Here is a 22,283-nt window from a genome sequence, read left to right as displayed (position 1 = left end):
GCTATGCTACGACAGCTATCCACACACCGCCATCCAAAAAATTCATGCATGTGTAATCATATTCTTAAACTAACAAACAAATTTCCACTTTTACTGCAGTTCTGTATGTGGTTTGTCAAAGTCGTCTTGTTGTACTTAGCTGTCCAAGATGGCAGACATACTTTCGCATACGCAACTCACATCGGATCAGGACACAAGCTGCTCACGCCATACCAATGTGCCTCAGCACACCATCTGGGATTCACTGTGTTAGATGAATCGCTGATTCTTAACAATAGTGCCCCTGAAAACTGCTTATAGACTGTATAAAATCATTTATCCTCAGTCAGTTGAAGCAGTTGTAAGTGATATATTTTTCTCAAAAAATAGATATATAGTCCAACAGTAATCACTGTGTTTGGTCAGTAACCTATATAGCCCCTCCCCCTGCTCATGCAGTAAAAGAGAAAATGAATATATATCCCTGCCAAATTTATCCAATCCGGACAGAGAACTCTGTTTCCTGCTATGTCTGACAATTACTGCTGCACGTTCATGTTATGACGTAGAAAAGAGGGAGGGGATTGCTAACTTCAAAATGGACAGGAAGTTTGCCAAAACGATGGACAAGCAGGTATGTGCGTTATACCAGTATGCAGTATAGGCTCCAGTTTTGCAGATAATCTATGCATGCACAAATTTTCAGTCGAAACAGCATGGGTGCTACTTTCATTAATTATTTTAATCTTCAGACATGCACAGGAAACTAAAAGTGCTGTACCGTTTCTACACGCTGCTCCTAGAAAACCCAATCTGGACATTTTATTTGTATTTTTTTCTTTTCTCCCAGTATGATGTATGTATGCAAATGTAATGCACCAAGGGATTAACTGAATGAAAACTATTTAACAGGTATTCTGGGAATCTACTGCTGCCAAGGCTGCTTCATCTCAATAGTGCTAGCCTCCCAACAGCCAGCAGCTACCCAGGCTGCTGCTGCACAGCTTCACTCACTCATCTGAGCAGAGCCTGTGCAGCAAAAACACTCTACGGCAGTACCACATGTGAACACCACAAACACCAACAACATGGCCAAACTACTGCAAAGAAAGGGTGTAATGACTCATATAGGCAATTGACAAACTAGTTCTCAACTGTAGCACGAAGCTTTCTGATACTTCATTTAAACTTTCTGTCTGAATGTATGTGGTTTGAATTCTCCTCTCGGATGAACAGAGATGTGTTTAATCTAGTTGAAGACACAGTTAACATCAGCACACAGAATAGCTGGGGCCAGGTAGTGTTTTGCAGGATATGAGTACTGGTTCATTTATGGGTCTCTGGACATATACTAATCAGCCACAATATTAAAACCACTAAAGGATGAAGTGAATTAATTATAATGAATGTTCCGCTAGGAAACCATGGATCCTGCCATGCATGCAGATGCCACTTTACACTCCCCAATAGCAGTGACCACCTTCAGCAAAAAATGCTTGAGGAACCTGACAAAGGTTTACCTGGCCTCTAAGCTCCTCAGAACCTGATCCAATTAGGCCTATGTGTGCCCGAACAAGTATGATCCATGGAAGTCCCAACATAGAGGCATGGACAAAGGACATCTGGGGTGTCTTGTGGTCTCTGAGCGAAGTGGTTTCACAAAGAGCAAATTTTTGCATAAATTACCATTCCTGACCTGACCTGACCTTGTACTGCCGTTTCCACATCATCTTATATTACCTTGAATAGGTAAACCAGCCATTCAAAGGGACAATTTGATAAATCACAACAATCATATTGTGCACGTTACTGAAACATAATTACACATGTTTAATGCTTAATAAGATCATGAAAAATGCATTTAAGTGGAGTTAAAAAGCTTATTTTTTATTTCCTCTCATTAAAACAATACATATTTTAAATACTTTATTAAATTACTGTGTTTAGGAGGAGTTAATAGGCTCTTGTCTTTTCCTCTCACCACTAAAACAGACTCAACTGTAAAATGGACAGTTGTTTGGATAACGTCAGCTGTAATCTGGTCTTTAGCTGGGCCTTTCTTTTTTATTAGCTTGGCATTCATTTCAAGAAGCACACTTCAGAGAGGGGTAGCTGTCCATTTCTTGTGGCTGGCTGCAGAGTAGTGGAAACCGTGAACTAGTAGATATACCAATGAGCTCATTAATGTGGCTCCAAGGTGTACTGCAGGTATAAATCTGAAATATAAAGACTATGGAAGAAAATCAACAAATTAAATTACATTTTGGTTTGTAGGTTTTTCTCGGACCCACACGTCTCACGCCCCTGTCTTGGAAATGACTGCTCTATTGGATTAGCATCTGGGAATTTGGAGGCCAGGTCAACACACTGAGCTCTTTGTCACATTCCTCAGGTCATTCCTGAACAGTTCTTGTGATGTGGCAGAGCATAATGTCCTGCCATCAGGGGTGCCGATGCCATGCCGGAGTTCACTTGGTTTGCAGCTGTGTTTGGGCAGGTGGTGTGTGTCAAGTGGCATCCACATGAATGCCAGGACCCAATGTTTCCCAGCGTAATAACCACCATATAAAGTATGCTTATTGGGAACTTGACAGTCACAGTGCATGCACCATAGAGGACAGATATGAGTTGGGAAGTTAATAGGTCCCAAACAGCAAAGGTGTCAGGGTTCAGAAGTTCTTGAAAAAGCTGCATTGCTCCTTCAGGGGATTCCAGAAGCCTTTCTTGTTTGATACAGAGATGTTTCCAGGAGTAGCTCCAGGGTATGGTAATAATAACAACAACAATAATAATAACTCTGACAACTAATTCTGTAATTCTGCGGCCAGTGTTCTGACGGTTAAAATGCAGAATAGTTCTTCTCCATTACCTTCACGCCCTGCAGTCGGAGCAGAAGACATTTCAGCTTCCATACAGCGCATCTTATCTCCTCTCTCATCAGTTAGTCGTGCGTTTCGTTTTCTAATGCATTTTCGAGGACTTTAAACAATTAATTAAGCCGGGGTGACGCGAGCAGAATGGATTCGGCTGCCTGGCGGAGCCCGGAAAATGCGCAGCTCCTCAGATGTACTTGTGTTGCATGAAGCCTCTCTCTCTCTCTCTCTCTCTCTCTCTCTCTCTCTCTCTCTCTCTCCCTCTCTCTCTCTCTCTCTCCCTCTCTGTGTCTCTCTCTCACTAAAGGTGACCGAGGAGCCGCGCACACTGCTCATTATTTAACGTCTTCAAATTGAGCGGCAGCGGGAAGACGAGCTCGACGCCGTAGCGACTGCTGGAATAAGCTGAGAGGGCTGCCGGAGGGGGGGTGGTGGGTCGGTGCTGCCTGGGAGACTCTGTGTGCCGCTTCATGCGCCAGCCTCCAGTCTTCAGGTGAAGCCTCCACACCTAGCTGTTATTTTTCACCGCGGCTCATCCAAATTCGTCTTGTCTCCTCGCCGCTGACGCTTGGATGTTGGTAAAACGGTGCGCATGCGTTGCTCTTGGAATAATTTTGCAGCCTAAGTTGCATCCGTGAGATCTTGTGTCAAAGTCGTTGGCAGGATCAGAGTTAGTGATGTGGAGTACTCTGGACCGCGGATGCTGGGGGGTCTGCTGCTTGTCCCTGCTGGCGACTGTAGTCTGCGGGGCGCAGAGGTGAGATCTGATAACAGCATCATTTGTCATGTCTTATTCTGGACGGGCCCGTTAAGACGTCCTTATGTCTGAATTAAAATGTGTTTTTTTTTTTTTTTTTTTTTTTTTGCAGTGCCAACGAGCCTAGCAACATGTCATATGTGAAAGCCACCGTGGACAAACTGCTGAAGGGCTATGACATCCGTCTGCGGCCTGATTTTGGAGGTAACACCACCGCTGTCCACTCTGTTCATGTAACCTACATGTGATGCTCAGCGGGCTGCTGTAGTGCTTACTAATACTCTGCTGTCATATTTTCCATAGGCGCCCCTGTCGATGTGGGCATGAGCATAGACATCGCCAGCATTGACATGGTGTCTGAAGTCAACATGGTAAGTTGCCGTGCACATTCTCACTGGGTGCGATGCGGGATGAGATAACGGACTGCTTCAGCGCGACAGTTGTCGGCCGAGTTTCGTGCCTTTTCAGCGGCACCCTGCAACGGACAGATGGAGAGGCGAGAGATCCGTGTCAGTCCGGTTCGCCTCTGTAGGCTACTTGGTGCAGCGCCGCTCCTGAAGCAAACTCAAAAGATTCCCCTCCTCCTCCTCCCCCTCCTCCCCCCCGCTCCCTTTTCAGCACCATGGAGAGATCCGCAATGTGTCAAAGCCAATCCGTATGCATCAAGTACTTCCCCGCGGTGTCACAACTGGCGAAGGCTGCGAATTAACAAGACAGAGACCATCAGACATAGAGGGTGAGATGAGAGAGGGAGAGGGGGAGAGAAGGAGAGAGGGAGAGAGAGAGAGAGAGAGAGAGAGAGAGAGAGGCTGTTTAGTAATTCCATACACGCATCTGCGGCCCCAGCATGCGTGGAGAGGCCGGTGTCAGAGAGGCTTCACCGCGCGGTGCGGGGAAACGGACGCAAGTAGGAAAAAGACGGGGGAAAATCAGCCGTCTGTGTGCATGTTTTGGTCGTTTTTCGGCCAGAGTGCAGTAATTACATAAGGACTACCAGTGAGTCAACATGAGGAAGGAGGCCCAGCAAAGCAGTGTGTCTGCAGAATATCATTTGACCACTTAATACAAGGTGTCAATGCAGCTGCCAAGGTGCCCAGGGAATACACACACCTGCTTTATCGCAGTACTGCATGTGCAGAGGAAGTGAGTGTCTGAGATTCAGACCTGACATTATTAACACATACAGCTCATTTGCTCACCGCTGCTTATAGAGCACAGTCTCTCTGTTTTGAGAATTTGCTTTATCGACCTGTTTAAGTCTCTTTATATTCCACCTGTTTTGTTCATGATGTACGAATATTTGTAAATGCAGGAATATGATATAATTAAACGGCCACAGTCAAACCTTCAATGAATTAGGTAAATATATGTATATGTTCAGGTGAACTTCTGCTAGAAAAATCCAGTTAAGGTCATAAATCTCAGTCAACAGTACGACAACCCGTGAAAGTATCTGGAACTTAGATTTAGTCCGGGCTCCTGAGCAGCGCCCAAATTTTGCTCCATGAACTCATCCTCAAAGTGGGAGCACAGTGGTGGAAACAAAAGCAGAACCTGTGATTATGTATACTTATAGGTTCTGTAGGCTCCTAAGACCATTGCTAATTTGTTGTGTGAATTACGTTTCGTAATTGTCCTATGCAGTGTGTTCACTTTCTTGGTAAGGCATGGGATGATACAAAGATTTACTCATTGAAATGTCGGAAAACGATGAGACCTTTGTCATATGTTGTGTCGAGTTGTGTACTTACATTATCCCAAATGTTTCCAAAATTGTTCAAACCAGAGAAATCCACAAGTTTACTGAAAGTGACGGTGGGTTTTATTTGGTCGGAGAGCGTCAGAGAGTGAGGAAGGAAGTCGGCGAACGACTTCATCCATGAACCCTTGTGGCTGAGTCACATCAGATAGATTTCCATCACTAATGGTAACTGTGTGTTCACCACCAGCGAGCTGCATGTTTCACCGCATTTGTGTTTATTCTCACATACAAAAAAGTTGTTTGAGTTAATTTTCCTTACTTGACATCCCACGTTCTGCGATGTGACTATTGCATGTGCACATTGGGATGCTAAAATGACTTACTGTGCAGCCCTAATATTCACAATAATCCCAATTCACGATCATGCCGACAATGGAAATTCACCACAATCAACATTTTGCGAGCTTTTATTGCGATACGTGATCAAATCCTCTATCGTCCCAATCACTACTTGCCACTCGCCTTCAGCATTGAGATAACTGTTACACTGTTGGAGTCATGTATTCTTCTTTTACATTCTGACAATGCTGTTCGATTGTGGGCAGGTTTCCTTTATTATGAGGCCAGTATCATGCCTAGTTGTTCTTCACTTTCAAATCACGGATGTGGCTGCTTCTCATATCGCTCACATCCCTTAAACAGGAGCACAAGTTCAGGTGTGGCTCATATGGATTGTTGAAGGCTGATACCAATTGTTCTGTTTGAAGCTACGATAGAAAAGATTTGATGTTTGAGTGATTGTGTTATTTCTTTAAATGTTTAAACCCTCAAACACAGGACTGCAGATTGCTGTCATATTTTCTTCCTAGTATTTGGTCCTGAAAGTTTTATTTTCATTTCTAAAAATCTGCTGATACAGTAAAATAATTTTATCCTTTATTTCCCCAAAACAGATTACTGTACATGAGCCGTAAACAAGTTATCTACTCACATTATTCACTCAGTTGTTTAGGAGAATGCTGCAACGCTGTTTTGCTGTGAAGCTACATAAATGTTTTGTTGACTACAAAACTTCAGCCGACTTTTCATCGGCATCAGGGTGAGTAGATAATGACGGAAATTTCATTTTTGTTAGAACTGCTCCTTTAAAACTTATAAAGTTCAACTAAAGCAGTATATAACTGTAATAATGGAAAATAAACAGAACAAATGCAATACAGTAGACAGTAATGTTGCTGAAGTTGTTGGCTGCGTTGGCTGCAGTGGTCTGTGTGACCATGGGACAAGATGGGTCTGTAACTCGTCCAGTTGGTTGGACGTCTACCTAGTGACTCCAACAGGCACTTGTGGAAGTACCCAAGTCTCAATACAGTGGAGCACACTTTTTGATTTGTCATTAATTCTAGTAAAACTGCCCATATTTAAAATCTTTACGATGAAGAAGCGTATGAAAACTGTAAATAAATCTCTGCTGTGGTGCTTGAACTGTCTGACTCGCAGTCTGCCACTGGACAATCTGAAGAGACCCAGTGCATTCTGGGGTGGCTGAGTATGTGCGTAAGCTGACGGGGCAAACTCAGAATTTCTCACATACACAAAGTTCACATACTATGCAGTTGAAAGGCAATACATCATAATTAGTATGATTAATACGTTGATACCGAACACAGCCTCAGTTTTCCTGTGCAATGAGGGATTATTAGCAACATTTCAGGTGTGCACACTTTAAGGTTTAGTGTCAGATAATATGGTTTAATGATCATCTTACTGCTCACACTCATAACCCCTTCACACTTTGTTGTAGTGATGTCACAGTTTTTCCAGTTGTCAGAAAATTAACTACAGCAAAACTAAAAAAGTAAGACTTAACTTGTAATAAACCAGGATTATCTGAAGAGGCTTCATGCGTACACAGAGGCATGGTTTGTGAAAGTGCTTTAAGAGAGTTTGTATGTGAGGGGGGATGCAGGGTTCTGCTCACCTCTCCTCCCTCTTCATCTGCTGATCCTCTCAGTTTCTGCTTTGTCTGTCACCTCTCTCACAGCTTCCAGCCACCATTTCTCAGTCACCTCTCATCTGGGGGACGTACTGCAATTCCTCAAATAACTTTCTTCACACTTCTCCATGGTGGGGCACACTTCATTGTTCTCACCTCTGAAAGGAGAAAATGTGTTTCCATCACCATCACACAATCTCAGTGCATCTGGTTGCACATTTATCATACACAGTAAAACACGATTTACCTGACAAACTGACTCTGCCTTGCTCCTCTCACTCATTTTCCTTCAGAGGACCTTTCTCACTCATACTCACGGGGTACCTTGTGTTTCTGATAGTAAGTTGACTTAAAGGTCAGACACCTTTGTCAGTTACACACCTTCACCAGTCTAAATTCAGCAATCCTGTAGAGGTGACTGAATACACTATCTTCCTGGATACAAAGAGTTTAGAGGGAAGAGTGTCTCAGGACATTGGAATATTGACAAACTGTTCAGAGACTTGGATTAGACACCAGGTGTCAACCAACATAACTTTACTAAAACCTAACTGCAGGTAAAACTTATAATAACCGGCAATTAACTCCTTTCACATTACCAGTGGACGAGTTTGCATTTCTGTTTTTTTTCCCTTGCGTGTCCCGTCATCATGAATTAGCCGTAAAAACAGAGAACATCAGAGAGCAGCAAATCATATACCTCATCAGACGACATCCAGTCCCAATAATATACATTCACATTGCACACAAATGCCAGATTTTAGCGTGTGTAAGTGGGTGTTTTGGCCAGTGTAAAAGCGGTATCAATAAGATGCTGATTGAACCTAAAGGAATTCCATGAAATGATTGAACTGATTCTCAACCCAAGTCAACCCAGCTGGTCTAGGGAGATGGTCGCCCACCATTGAGTCTGGTTCTGTTCAAGGTTTCTGCCTGTTAAAAGGCATTTTTTTCTCACCACTGTCACAGAGTATGGTTTAGACTTGCTCCCATTGGAAGGTTGTCATGAGATGACTTTTGTTGTGAATTGGAGCTATACAAATAAAGACTGATTGATTGATTCGGTTGAATAAATACTACTACTTCCACTACTACTACCTTTAATAATAATTATATCATAGACATTTGTAAAACACATAGTTCCAAAGTGCAACAGGATAAAATGTGCACACAATATAAAAAACAAAATGCATAAACATACAAATATACAAACATACCTACATACATAAATACATACACACATACAGTATACACATGTACATACACATGTACATACTTATGCATGATAGAAAAATATTAAAGCATAGGACCAAAATCAACTAAACTAAAGGCAAATAGAGTATTTATAAAAAGGCTAACTTCTAGAAATTAGTTTTCAGCAGCCGCTTAAAGATATAAAATGTAAGATTTCTGCATTGAAATTTCTAAAAACAACTAGACCGTTGGTATATATTTTTTGAATTGTGTACTTACATTATCCCAAATGTTTCCAACAATGCTCAGACTCAAAATCCACAAATTTATTCAAGGTAATCGTGCATTTCATTTCATCTTAGGCTATAACTTTCCAGGAGAGAGTCTGCGAAAGAGACTGAATGTAACGTGGAATAATTTTTGTCATTTGTATTTTGTGTATTTGCATTACTCTGTAATGTTTCTTTAAGTTTAGGAGTTTTGGAGATACCCTAAAAATAAAGGTGCAGTATATGATGTTCTATTGAATGAAAGCTTCTTTTTTCATGTTTTTCTAATATAGAAGACAAACAGAACATATGAAACACTTTATTACTGCTCAGACCTGAAGGTATTTCCCTCAGCCCAGTCATAACTTTATTTCCATCATTCTCCATCAGCCCTCTGCAGTCAGCAGGGGAACACGATCATCCAGTTGCACTTGAACAAAATTAATGAGTTTAATAAAGGTCTGACAGGTTAACTCATTTTATACTTATTTAATAGGCAAATATAAGAGAACAAGAATGTTCAAATCATATAGGTTTACATGCCTAACCTTGCCTCAGCATGTACACTGTTAACACCTCACAGTTTTTAGTTTTATGTGTTTTCAATCAGATACTGTAGATATTAACAATTAACTAACAATGTAGCCCTATAAGAAACAATATTAACACTTACATGCAAATCAGTGTTTGCATGAGCCAGCCATTACAGACTCATGATGTGCAGCCAAGGTCATGCAAGTAATATAATCTGAAGGTTTTATCAACTTAGGAAAATGTAAGTGCTCACTGAATTTCAAGGCAACCTTCATTCATTCCCTGGGGACCATGAATATCCTTAGAAGATTTCATGGTGCTCTGTCCAGTAGTGTACTTTTGTTTTTCTGGGCCACAGCTTTGGATCGATGGATGGACCACCTTGACTTATTCCTGTGAGTGTTACTTTTCTGCTTGTTTATATATGGACAAACAGTTTGAAGAAGAAGCCTCCTTCAGGTTTCCCTGAGGACATTTCTAATGTCACATTGGGACAAATCAAGAGACCTTGCGCCTGACATTGACGCGAGACCAGCAGACAGAGCCTGTATGCTCGCGAAGCTCTACTGAACTTGGCAGTTAGTGAACATATTACAGGGAGATTTCAGATCATTGTCAGGCCCGTACTGGCCTTAGTCATCAGACATGCTGTGCTGTCAGAAGCGAGAGCAGCTGGTGAGGTAAAGCGACAGTGACATGAGGTTTTGCTGCTCGCTCGCCGAGGTCCAGCTCCTTCTCTCAGGATGCAGACTGATCGGCTGTGGCATTGTTTCTGCCTGGATGATGCACAGCGCTCTCTGTATTCATGTCTAGAGATACATTGTTATTTGTCTTGTGAATGTCAAACACGGGCAGTGCAGCTAGAGCTCTAGACCATTTGCCCTCCCAGAATTCCCTGCAAATACACAGGGGTTCTCTCCACAGTATGGGACACAGCTCATCTGAAGATGGACAAATTCACAGTGGTTCATTACAAATTGTTTGCTTTAAATAGTGGCGTTCTTTTCTTTCCTGTTGCAGTTTGTAGTCCATTAGCTGCACAGACCTGACACATTTTTGGCTATCTCACTGCAAGCGGCAGTATATTGGTATTTTAATTGATTGAGACTCTTTTATAATAAATCACAAAGTTGCAGCTTCAAGTTACTCAACTTCTTTCACAGCAAAACATGTGTGCTTTCCAATAGAATTCAACTTTAACGAGAACATTCTATAAATACTGTAAGTTTAGCTCGGGTTGAAGGCAGAACTCAGTTATGACGGTAACACTCTATACATTTCTAAATGCTACACCTTGGTTGTGGGTGGATGATTCATGAACAGTGAGTTAGTTTGACTTACTAGTGTAGTCTGGAAATATGGATAAAGCGTATACGAAAGCTGCTCAGTGGTGCATGAAGCCAAAAAAGCTCAACTTCCCGGATATAAAATTACCCGGATCCTTCACTTTAGCTCATTGAGCATGCTTACTAGAGACTTCTGCAAGTCAAGCTGGCTAGCTTTGTGTTTGGCCACCAGCTAACTTGAGTAGGGATGAAATAAATGGATCAAATTTTGACAGTGAAAGAAGAAGACATTTTAGAAAGTGTTTTCTTGCCTAATCTCTCTATAGCTGGTTTGCTGGACTGGTCATGTTGTTGGGTACAGTGAGTAATGTTTTTTTGGGAGTCAATGGCAAACAACCTTTGTAGTCATTCAGGTACGAGGATGTTCTGCAAAGATTCCCACAATGGAAAAGAAATGGCGTATTTGTCAGAATATGAAGGCTGAAATTTAACAAAATCCAGCAGCGAAGTTGCTGCAGTTGGTGTCGCTCTCCTAATATCAGTGCAGGGTAGGAGCACGGGTTGCTAATATTAGCCTATAAAGCACCACTAGTTGCCAGGTAATGAAGCAGTGTACGTTTTTATTTGATGACTTTATTTATAGCGTGAAGTTGTGATCAAGGGTCCATGCTTTCATGTCATCAAATAAATGACAAATGGCATACTAATAGTACCAGTATTTCCACAGTGATTCTGACAACAACTACTGTATGAGGGTCTTGAATTTAGATTTAGATTTAGAAATGGGATTAAGTCTAAGCCTGCCATTGGGCGACACTTTCAGGCTTTCATTCCTTCTTCCTTTTGCTATATGCTTGTTACTGTTTCCAAATCCCTGTCGCTATGGGAAACATAGACAGTCTGGTCTAACTGGGTTAATTACAGGACAAACCTAAATAAGGTAGCAGCTTGTACCTTTATTTTAGCCATTTTAATGCCTGGTATAAAAAGTTCCCTCTAACACTATTTTGCAGGGGCACTGTCGCCGTCACCATCCTGGGTTGAGCGCCAGTCAAAATGAATGTGAATGGTTAAAAGAAATACAAACAAGCCAGACGATTTTTTCCCCTAGTTGAGTGATAATGGCTACAATCAGACCCTTCTCCAGTGCTAACAAAAGTCTCGCTATGCAAGACTACTAAGAGCTAAACTAAGACTTGCCTGACCCAGCTGACCAGACTATCATATCTTTGCACAACCATGGTGAATTTGTCTCAACTTTCACCTTCCACTTGAGGGTGGTTCTCTCACAATTCAACATCAGAGAGAATAAAGGAACCCTGTGTTCTACTTTACTTTTGCTTTGCTTCACTGTGCTTGAGAGAAAATATCAGGTCACTCCATCCTGGACTTTGGGTCTCTTGACACCAGAATGAAGTGGTCTCTTTCTTTCTGCAGCACAGCCTTTCCCTGATCCACACTGCGTTGGAACCTCTTTGTAGCTGAACTGTAGCGAAACAGTTTGAGTTGTGTGGTTTGTTTGTTTTATTCTGCTGATGAGGTAAAGTAGATATGTTATCAGGGCAACCACTATGTCTGACTCAGTAGTGCCGTGTACTTCCTTGGTGAGTTTTGAGCATGTCTTTGCATGAATTCTGAGTGCTGTGTGCTTTGAGGACACACCTTCTAATAAAAAACACCGTCCCCAAGGCTGTAAAAAGCTTGCCACTGCCAAAATCCATCAATAGCATCAAGCAGCTCATCAGCTTTTAATGAAAATGTTCACATTGCCTTCAGTTCCATCAGCATCTATCTGTGCAGTACACTAGCAGCCATCTAAAACAGTGACATAGTAGTCAATGGATCTGATATCTTTGTCTATTAGTTGTCATTTAATCCATCTAAAAAGCAGCTAGTAACCAGTCTGTGAATGCTTTGCTGTGGTTTTACATAAAGACATGGTATGACTGCAATCTCATGAACACTTATTTTGTATAAACTAACATGAGACAGTCAGATTGATGAAAGTTACTCCTGTAGTATATATTTAGGAACCTGACAAGGCTTAAGCAATCTAAATGTCTTTAATTAGAATATGTGATGATCTGTTTACAATTTTCTGTTTTACTGACTTGATTATGCAAAAACAAGATTGCCAGAGAAAGCCTCCCACAGGACTGTGCATTTAGAGAGAGTCATGTGGTGTCAGCGTATGTCCTCCTAGCAGCTGTTATCGATCGGCCTGGCGGAGTGATGTGTCCAGCACCACCTCAGGATTAGGATTTATGAGAAGCTCTACAGACAGTACTTCATCTCTGCACTGAGAAGATATCAAGGTGTCAGGATGTGTCCTGCTTTCCAACAGCTAATTCAAACATGGTCACACAGCTCCAATGCTCCACATTAGTATGGGTAGTTTCACTTTATAGAGGCCTGTAAATTCAATAAGTGCTTATGACTGAAAAATGCCAGTTACATAATAATACTAACTACAAAACCTACAAAAACAGTAATGTTATGGACATTAAAGACTTGAGTCACACAAATTACAAAATATGTTTCATAGATTTATGTGTCTTTATCATTCTGCCTCCACCCCTATACCAATGCAGGAGAATGGAATTTTATTTGTGGTGTTTGCAGTTTTGAAAATTGACATTTGAAAAGTTCAGATGCAACATTTCTTTCGAGAAACTGTGTTTCTTTTACTCTGGATAAACCATAGATGTCACCGTCAACAGTTTTCATTGGGAGCTTTTTTTTTCAGGAGAAGTGTGATTCAGTGAAAAAAGTTACCATGTTACACATGAAGTCTCCCATCTGCAAATGTCTTGAGTTTGTCTGAGCCTATGGACAGCTCTGGCTTTGACTCGTTAGCCTGTCCAGAGAGCCATAAGATAAGAGGTTAATGAAGCCCCATTTGATCACATGGTCAGAGATGGCATATCGGAAAAGAAGGATGAAGAGAAGGACTGACCTAAGCTGGGCAGGGAGATCAGCCAGCTGGGCGGCAGTGAAATATGTGGCTTTGGATAACACAAGGCTGCTGCTGATATATGAGCCTGTGGGTTTTACGATAAATGTTATCCTGCTCTGTATGCAAATCACACAATGGAAAAGAGATCTGTCACACCTATCAGCTCCTCCAAGGTGTTTTAATTAAGAAAGGAAAAAAAAAACAGTGATTTTTGGAGCAGCCCAGCATCCCCAGAGATTATGGTTATATTGGATGTTTCTGTACCTCTGTATGTACTCTGTATGTAGTTAGGTGGACAGTATAGACAGACCGTCGGTGGTTAAAGTTCAACACACATTTAGTGCCAGAATCTTTTGATATTCCCTAGTCGCTTGTAGTATAAAGTAGGCAAGGGCATGTATTTGCATATGAACGCTAGGGACATGTCCAAGACAGAATTGTCCCTACCAATATCTGAGCAAACTGGCTTCAATCTGACTTGAACTTGTTGTGACAACACTGCACTTGTGGTCTTGTTAGGTTTAGGCACAAAAACCACTTGGTTAGGGTTAGGAAAAGATCATGGTTTGGTTTACCTGGTTCTGTGGCCACAACACAGCTGGAAATTGTCCTGACATCTCGCTGAAAATATCCTGTTGTTTTATGATGACATATGCCGTCTAGCCTGGCTTTCAAAAAAATTACGCTAGAGGGTAATCTACAGTGTCATACTTTGAAGCTTTGGCCCACTGACCAACCTGCTGTATTTGATGAGTTGGTAGTGAGAACGAGCTGTCAATATAATCTATATACTCAGTTTCTGTGTTCCGTTTGGCAGCCCTTGATGGATTCCAGAGCAAACCTTAGACCATGAGACACTAGCCTTCAAAAGGTCACTGCTAGATCTTTTACAAATTTTGACAATAAAACTTTGAACACACTTAAAAGTAATTGTACTGTAGTACACTTTATAGAAATACAATGAATAAAGAGACATAACATTTTTTCGACCTTACATAGTGTAATTTTTTCAGGGGTTTTGAGGAAAATCCTCTGCAGGACAACATATGTGCATTTGAGCTATGATGAGCATTCCTTAGCTACTTCTGTTATCAGCTCCAGAAAAAAACAATGTTTAATATCAGAATTTTAAATTTAATATTGATTAAACGTTTAAAAACAAGTTGTGATGTCTTCTGGGTATAGTCTGATGAGGTATATAGTCTGCTGCTTTCTACTGTTCCCTGTTCTTTCAGCATGTTTGTGATGATGAACATGACCCACAAGAGAAAGAAGAAAGACAAACTCCTCTCTTGGCAATGTGAAAAGAGTCAATCACCTATTTTCAGCCAGCATTATGATGTGAATACACTGTCTGTTCAGCAGGGCCATGACATGTTGTTAAAAATAAAGATGAATGGATCAAAGTCAAGAAAGTCACTGCATGAGAACCATAGTCTTTCAACAGGACAATAATTCTGCATATAATCTCCACTGATCTGCAGCTACTGTGTCACACCTAGTGGATTTCTCAAGCAGCTCACCTTGCAGCCCTTCTGTCTCTCTCGTCTTCTTCTGGATACGTACACTAAGAAAAAGACACCAGTCAGCCTTGTGAACACATTTACTGCAAGTTTTTATGCACATCCTTCTTGAGTCTAGCACATGCAGTATGGCATTTAATACAGTAGCCTTCGCATTGGGCCAGGAAAGCTAAAAATGAGATGGTTCAATATTTGAATCCTTGTCTCAAGATACATATGAGATTTCCCTCATAATCAGATACTTTCTATTTGGTGACAACCTGCAGCATGTTTACCTGCCATCTGTAGAGTGAGAATGTGAAGCCGATACCAGTCGAGCTCAAGAAAATTAAAAACAGCAGAGGGAGAGCAGATGTTGTGCATGGACTCCATACTTATCTGAGGAAACATAATGATACTTTTGTTACTCACCTTATATCGGCACCAATATTAAGATCCTTAAAAAAGCAGTAGAAATTATTTACACGGCATAAATGTCCCCACAAACATGCTACAAATGTAGAGGAACAGCAGAAGCAGTGGATGCTGTTAGAGAGTCTCTAATACATTACAGGGGGTCCGCAGTCGCTGCCAACCTGAAAAAGGACCGGACAGTGTGAAACCTTTTAAAATGGGGCCACACACAACAACCGCCTGCCTGACTAGCTGTCTGTGCTCCATTCTAACAGACCGACTTCTTACACCACAAACCCAGCCGGAGCCTCAGAAATACAGTTCAACTCCGCTGCTCAATACAGTGTACTACCTAGGTAACTCTAACAAGCTAACGTTAGCAATAGCATAAGCTGCTAATGGAAACATCAGCAACCAAAAATACTGTACAGTAACACACAAATACTACAAAAGAAAATACTAATTGTAATACAGAAACAGTTTAATACCTGTTCATGTAAATTCTTCAGAGTATTACAACAACTTGAAATTTCAACTCTATGCAGCCAAAACTTTTAAATTGTGGTTTGACACTAAAGTCAGTCAGTCCCATTAACAAAGCAGTCAAACCTTCTTTCCCTTCTTGGTTCTTGGTGGTGAGAGTCATTCCCTTCGTCCTTGTGTTCACTCCTGGCAGAACCTTGACTTGTATTGAATTGTCACTTTCTACCTGTATGCGAGTGCAGGGGTTGGCATGGAAACAAGGAGAGGGAAAGGAGCATGCTGGTCGGATTGGCAACAGCAAAAGGCTTGATTCAGACACAGAGTGTTAACATCTGCGTTTTTGTGGATCTGTGTTATTATTAATGTTGTATTAACGCTGGAAATGTGTCCATTCTTATGATGCAGTAATTGTTATAAAAAAATAGAACATGGCATTAGAGTGGATACAGTTTTCTGCTGAGTCAGAGGAACATTGTGTCCCATATTATGACATAACATCCAATCATCACAGCCAATGCAATCTTTTTTTCTTTTTTTTTTACATCATTTTTGGACAAAACTGAGCTCTATGGCACGGAGGAATAACAATATAATAATTTGAATACACACACAGTTGTTAGTATCAATTCATTGATGGTTTGAGTCTGCACATGGAATTTGATTGCAAACACAGTGAATATCCTTGAATGTGTCAAAACTCTAGTCACACCTGGAGCATTACAGCTACATTCAATTATTTATGGCCACTTTGGGGCAGCACAACAACAATGTGGTGCAAGTTACACTCTAAAAGAGCTCCTTTAAAGTTCAGTTCTCATAAATTAAATTGAACTAGTTATAGTTGCGGTTTACAATTTTGAACAAAGATTCACATTTAGCAGATGCTTTTGTCCAAAGCAACTTACAGTAATTCATACATACACTGATGGTGGTGGCTGCCATGCAAGGTGCCGACCACCACATCAGGAGCAGTTTGGGCTTCAGTATCTTGCCCAAGGACGCTTCGACATGCAGACCAAGGGAATCGAACCAGCGCCCTTCTGATAACAAGACTCTGGCTCTACCTCTGAGCTACAGCCGACCCGGAAGATCACATTCCCCAAAGATGAACTAGACAATATTCATTTCCTTTATATTCTGCTCATATTTTTTCTTTGTGACTAACTCTAACCCTCACAGTAATGAAGTAATATAACGATTTACAAATAAGATTTTGGTAATATTATTACATTTACTATGTCAGGTAACATGTTACCGCTCAACCTCATCATCTGGGGCCCATAATGTCATTAACGATATCAAAATATGTTGTTTATGACCTACTAAAAATCTCCAGGATGCTGCATGTTCGAGACTATTTCTTTTAAGGAGACCATTGTGCTAACGAGGGCTCAGGCTCATCCCCTTCAGCAGCTTTGTAATCCAGCCTTAAACTGCAGTGTCTTTTTGGAGACGTAAAATAAATCCATAATGATAAATCCAATGCTTTCTCTGTGTTGGAGGCAGAGTTGTTGCTGTTAGGAAGGTTGGAGGCAGTCCACTGGCAATGTCATGATGCCTTGAGTTAAGTCTTTCGACCAATCAGAGGCTGTGTTCATGACTTGTCAACCAATCGGAGGCAGTGTAGGGCAGGTCTTCAAGAGAAGCAGTGGGATTCATGATCACCCTGCTATGTAGTAAAACAGTGCATGAACTCTTTCAGTAAGCGATGCTCACAGTCACGTTCATTAGCTGCCAAAGAATGTGTTTGGTTCACCGTTTGATGAACCTGCTCTTTGTGCGTTTATGCACAACAATTGTAAAACACGATATTAGAGTCATAACTTTAGAAACTTGTCACGGTATTATGGTGTCTTAGCAATGTGTTGCCTGTTGCCATTGTTAGCATGTATTTGTATGTTTGGCTGTATGTTTTCTATTATTTCCGGTTGGGCTCCACTGATTCTCGTTAGCTGCACCCACTATGTTCACCAGCTTGTCACTAACTTTGAGTGTTAACAAATGTTGAAATGTTAATTTTTGCAAACCACGGATATGTTGAAACTTAACATTTCTTTATGTTGCAACTTTATGTTTCTTTAGGTTCAACTTTCAGTTTTATGTTGTGATGACTGTGCTTATGCTCTGGTTAGGTTTAAGCCCAAAAACATGACTTGACTAAGACAAAAACGATTTGGTTTGTGTTAGGAAAAGATTATGTTTTGACTTAATAATACCTGGTTTCGTTGCTACAAACACAGCTGTAGATGTCCCGAGGTCCCGTCAAAAATATCTGTTATTTGTTGCCAATATCCAATGGTTCCACACTTACAAATGTTGACATGCAGTCACTGGCCATCTCGCCGAGCTGAAACTCCACCATGATGACCTCCATCTCCTGAAATGAGAGTCAGCTCATATACATGTAATCTGAGGTATCTATGCAGGCTGCAGAAATACTGCATTCCTCCCCCACCACCCAACTCACCCCCTTTCTTTATGATGTCTTCCGGGCTGCACCCAGAGATGGCTGTGGGTAGGGAAGAATTAGGTCAGGCAGGAGCACACTGCAGTAGGTGCCCATGTTCTGCTGTTTCTGTGCTCGCTGCTGTAAAATATGGACTCAGAGAGGTAAATAGATATGTAGACATATAGAGAAAAGAAAGAGAAGAAGTATAGCAGCAGAGAAGAGATTGCTTTTATTACATCAATGCAGACTATTGGAGGGAAACAAACCAAGGGCATTTGTTGGCCCTGTTCTCCTGTCTGCCTTGTGCACTGCAGTGTGGTGCAGCAGCAGTGGAGCTCTGCCTCTCCCTGCCTGTGCTTTAGCACAGCTCATATGTATAACAGTATTCAGCTCACGTTAAGGCCACCGCTCTGCCGTGGAAACACCGAGGTGCCATAACGATGATGGCGAAGTGGGTGCTGAGGGGAACAGCTGTTTCTAATAATAGTCTCTTAGAAAGTTTTCATCTCCAAAGGGACTGTAACCCCCACCCACATCCATCACCAAACACACACATATATATATACACACACACACACACACACACACACACACAAACACACAGGTTGTCCTCCTTCTTAATCTGTGTTCCCAGGCTTATGAGGCAGCAGAGAGAAACTGCTGCCTCATGAGAGGTGATGTCATCTCCAGTTTATTATTGGCCACTAACAGTTCCAGTGGCTGGCTAAATGGCTAATCCTTCTGTCTTATTACTCAGTGTTCTACTGGTGCGCTACACAGAGCAGGACACTTGTTTCTAACTTTTCTTGAGATATTTGATTTGAGCCCTGACAGTGATTTTCTGATAACAATACATTCTCATATTATGGAGATTCACAGGTGAATGAGATGAGACTTGCAGCACATTGACTATGCCTTCTGCAAATTAAAAAAGTAGATTAACGAGAAAAATAAGTGTGATAAAAGTACAAATTTAACAGAACAAGATTTTTTGGAAACTGAAGAGAACAAGTGAGATACATAGCAGCCTTGGGGCATTCGACCCTGTGCAGGTGGATATTTTTTTTTGCTAACATTATATCAAGATTTTGCTTTATTACCAATATAAATGATCGTTTGATATTTTCAGGTTGATTTAATAGGGTAAATTTATAACTTTTTACAACTGAATGTAATTTTATTAATTTTCTTTAGTGTTACCTGAGTCAGCAAAAAGACACTCACCGGTGATTTAGCCATGCGTAATGCTTGTCATGAGTTGGGCACCCTTATCTCCTCTCTGGAAACAGGTTTTGCAGGGGTATTATGTAACACCAAGTTGGCCAAACCAACATAAGTGCAGTCAACACACCCAGGACCATACCAACCATTCCATCTTTCACAATAAGAGAACATGCTTTAATAACTCCAAAATATGGAGGCTTAAGCAGCACAATGATCATACGGACACACTTTTTAGGAGCAAGAGTGTCGCCCCAGTGCCACTGATGTGTTCTTCCTGCTTTCTCTCATCAGAGTCACTTTCCTAAAGTAATTATACGGGATAAGCTAAAAACATGATTTTACTGTGTAATCTCAGTGTAATGGAAGAATATTTGACTTGTGGTAAGCTAACTAAAGGTTGGAAACTGTTTTCTGCTCAAGATGTTACGATTCGACAGTGGTTGTCTTTATGCTTAAACCATCCGCCTATTTGTCTTTGTTGTTCCATGACCACAGAGAAAAAAAGTGTCTATATGTGCCTCAAGTACTGTACATGCTTGCGTTTTTTTCTGAAAGTTTGCTTCCCTCCAGCTTGCTGGGAAATGCATGCATAAGCATCTTTACAAACTGCAACGAATGCTGGAAAGCCGTGAGAGCTGAGTGGAATCTTAACTGCAGCTTTGCACCTCAGATTAGCTCGATAGAGGAGCAGTGATGCAACATTCTCCTGGCAGCGTCCTGCAAAGGTTACCTGCAGTCAACTGAAGCATTCTGATGAGTGGTTCATCAGAACGCCTGCAAGGCTTTTAGAAGCTAATATAAATTACTTAAATGAAGCCTTTTTTTCTCTTTTGACTTTTAACAGTATTTTATGCCTTGTTTCAGCTTTATAACCTCTGTCATGTTTTTTCTCAGTGACCCCACCATTGCGCATCTTTCAGCTAATTATCAGCCGTGTTCTTTTCATTCCGCACCTTTCTCGTGCTCCATCCTCAGAAACAATCAATATGCAAGTGAAGGTGACCAGGGATCTTATATTGGATGTTGACATTATGCGCTTGGGCCACTTAAAAGAATATCTTCATTTGGGATGTCAGTGGTAGGCTACTTGTAAAAATGAGAATTTCTGGGATAGTTTCTTATGAAAGAAATCATTTTATGCAATTCAAAATGATTTAGTTTTTTTGCCTGTATGTCTTAAAGTCTTTAAAGGATCACTTTGTAAGATAAGTTCAGAATTTTAGTTAAAATGTTGAAAAAAAAGATGTATACAAGCGGCGAGTTTGCCACTTAGTCTAAAAAACTTTTTTTTCTTTCTTTTCTCTCTTCTATTCTAAACAGAAAAAACTCAACCTCAAAATTCCCGTTAATTGAGTAAGATGTGAAAATATCCCGGCAGCACGCGGTTTTTGCCTGCTGCTGATGCCGGACTCTCTCTCTCTCTTTCTCCACTGCCTCTTCTGTCCCGGCCTGCTGCGTCTTCTCGTCCTCAGAGTCACAGTTCTGGTCAGAGCTGCTGTAAATCACTAAGACCCTGTCTTCAAAGTGACCTCTGGCAGCCACAGAGGCTGTGTTAAGTTCCAGTCGGGTGTCCAGCCGTGTTCACTGGGAGGCAGCTGAACCTGGTCAAGCTGAGCCCTGTTGCCCGCTAGGTCTCAGTGCAGGCAGACTCCAGACAGTTAGTGTCCAGGCGCGTAGCACCACAGCTAACTGAGCAACTCACTCATTTGGTCGCTACTGCAAGAGATAGCCTCAGCAAAGAGTACAGTGAGCAGCTGTTAGCAGTTATAGTGCCCCTGGTAGGTTTGAGCTACCTTTGGATTCTGGCCATTTCTTGCAAATTACAACTTTAATCCCACAAATTGTTGTACATGAATTGATTCGGGAGAGTGTCAGTGTTACAGTGATATATGAACCATGTTGTTGGAACATTGTTAGCCTTAGTTTTGTCAAAAATGTTTTGACAGTGTAAAAAAAGAAGAATTTAATGGATATTTGTCACTTGAGGTCAGAATCACAGGGTGGGCAGTTTGATATACAGTGTACACAGTATGTATATGCTATAATTTTACTACACACTGAAATTCTGTAAATCAGTGCAGTTCAATTAATATGGAGAAGCATTATAGTCACTGATGCACGGTGCAACATCCTTCAAGGACAGTGCTACAGAGAAATGTCTCACTTGATTTCTTCTCTAAAGGACAGTGAACAGCTGAAAATGTATGGGAAGAGAGAGCACGAGTGTTGTGCCCCGATGATGCTGAATATGTGCAGGTCATCTGAATGTGCTGTGACACAATGCATTTCACACACTGTACAGTGTTATTGTTGGAATGCAGTGTGAGAGCGAGGGACAGCAGCAGAAACACATGTTCCCTGAGGCTCAGACATCACACATCAGCTTGCAGAGCAGCAAAACAACAACACTACAAAGAGACAATTCAGCATGTCAAAGCTCCTGAAAATCCTCTTTTTACCCTTGTTTTGTCTCCATGTTTGGAGCCAAGCACAGGAGGATTTTTATACTGCACTCTCTGACATCATCAGTCAGTCCAGTCCAGTGCAAACTGGGTTTGTACCATAACTGTACACTGTCCTCCAAGAATAACACTGTGGAGGCTTTAAGAGACTGTTTTCATTTTGTTTAGTACAAATTAAAACTTTTGATCTTGATTGTTTAGAG

At 41.3% G+C, this 22,283-nt stretch overlaps 1 protein-coding gene across 2 annotated transcripts in view; it reads left to right on the top strand.

Moving 5' to 3' along the window:
- The first annotated feature begins 3,529 nt into the window (after positions 1 to 3,529).
- The window catches only part of gabrb1 (gamma-aminobutyric acid type A receptor subunit beta1), a 59,335-nt gene continuing 40,581 nt past the window's right edge, over positions 3,530 to 22,283 (top strand). The window contains exons 1-3 of one of the 2 annotated variants that reach the window (XM_073483713.1): positions 3,530 to 3,609; positions 3,722 to 3,813; positions 3,913 to 3,980. In XM_073483713.1, the coding sequence (XP_073339814.1) occupies positions 3,530 to 3,609; positions 3,722 to 3,813; positions 3,913 to 3,980 (240 nt within the window). Of the gene's footprint in view, positions 3,610 to 3,721; positions 3,814 to 3,912; positions 3,981 to 22,283 lie in introns of those variants that run through there. The other variant, XM_073483714.1, reaches the window with a different exon arrangement.

This window comes from Pagrus major, chromosome 16, assembly GCF_040436345.1.
Source record: "Pagrus major chromosome 16, Pma_NU_1.0".
In the NCBI taxonomy this organism is placed as follows: Eukaryota; Metazoa; Chordata; class Actinopteri; order Spariformes; family Sparidae; genus Pagrus; species Pagrus major.
Note: the sequence above shows the minus strand (reverse complement) of the source record. Positions and strands in the feature narration are given on the sequence as shown.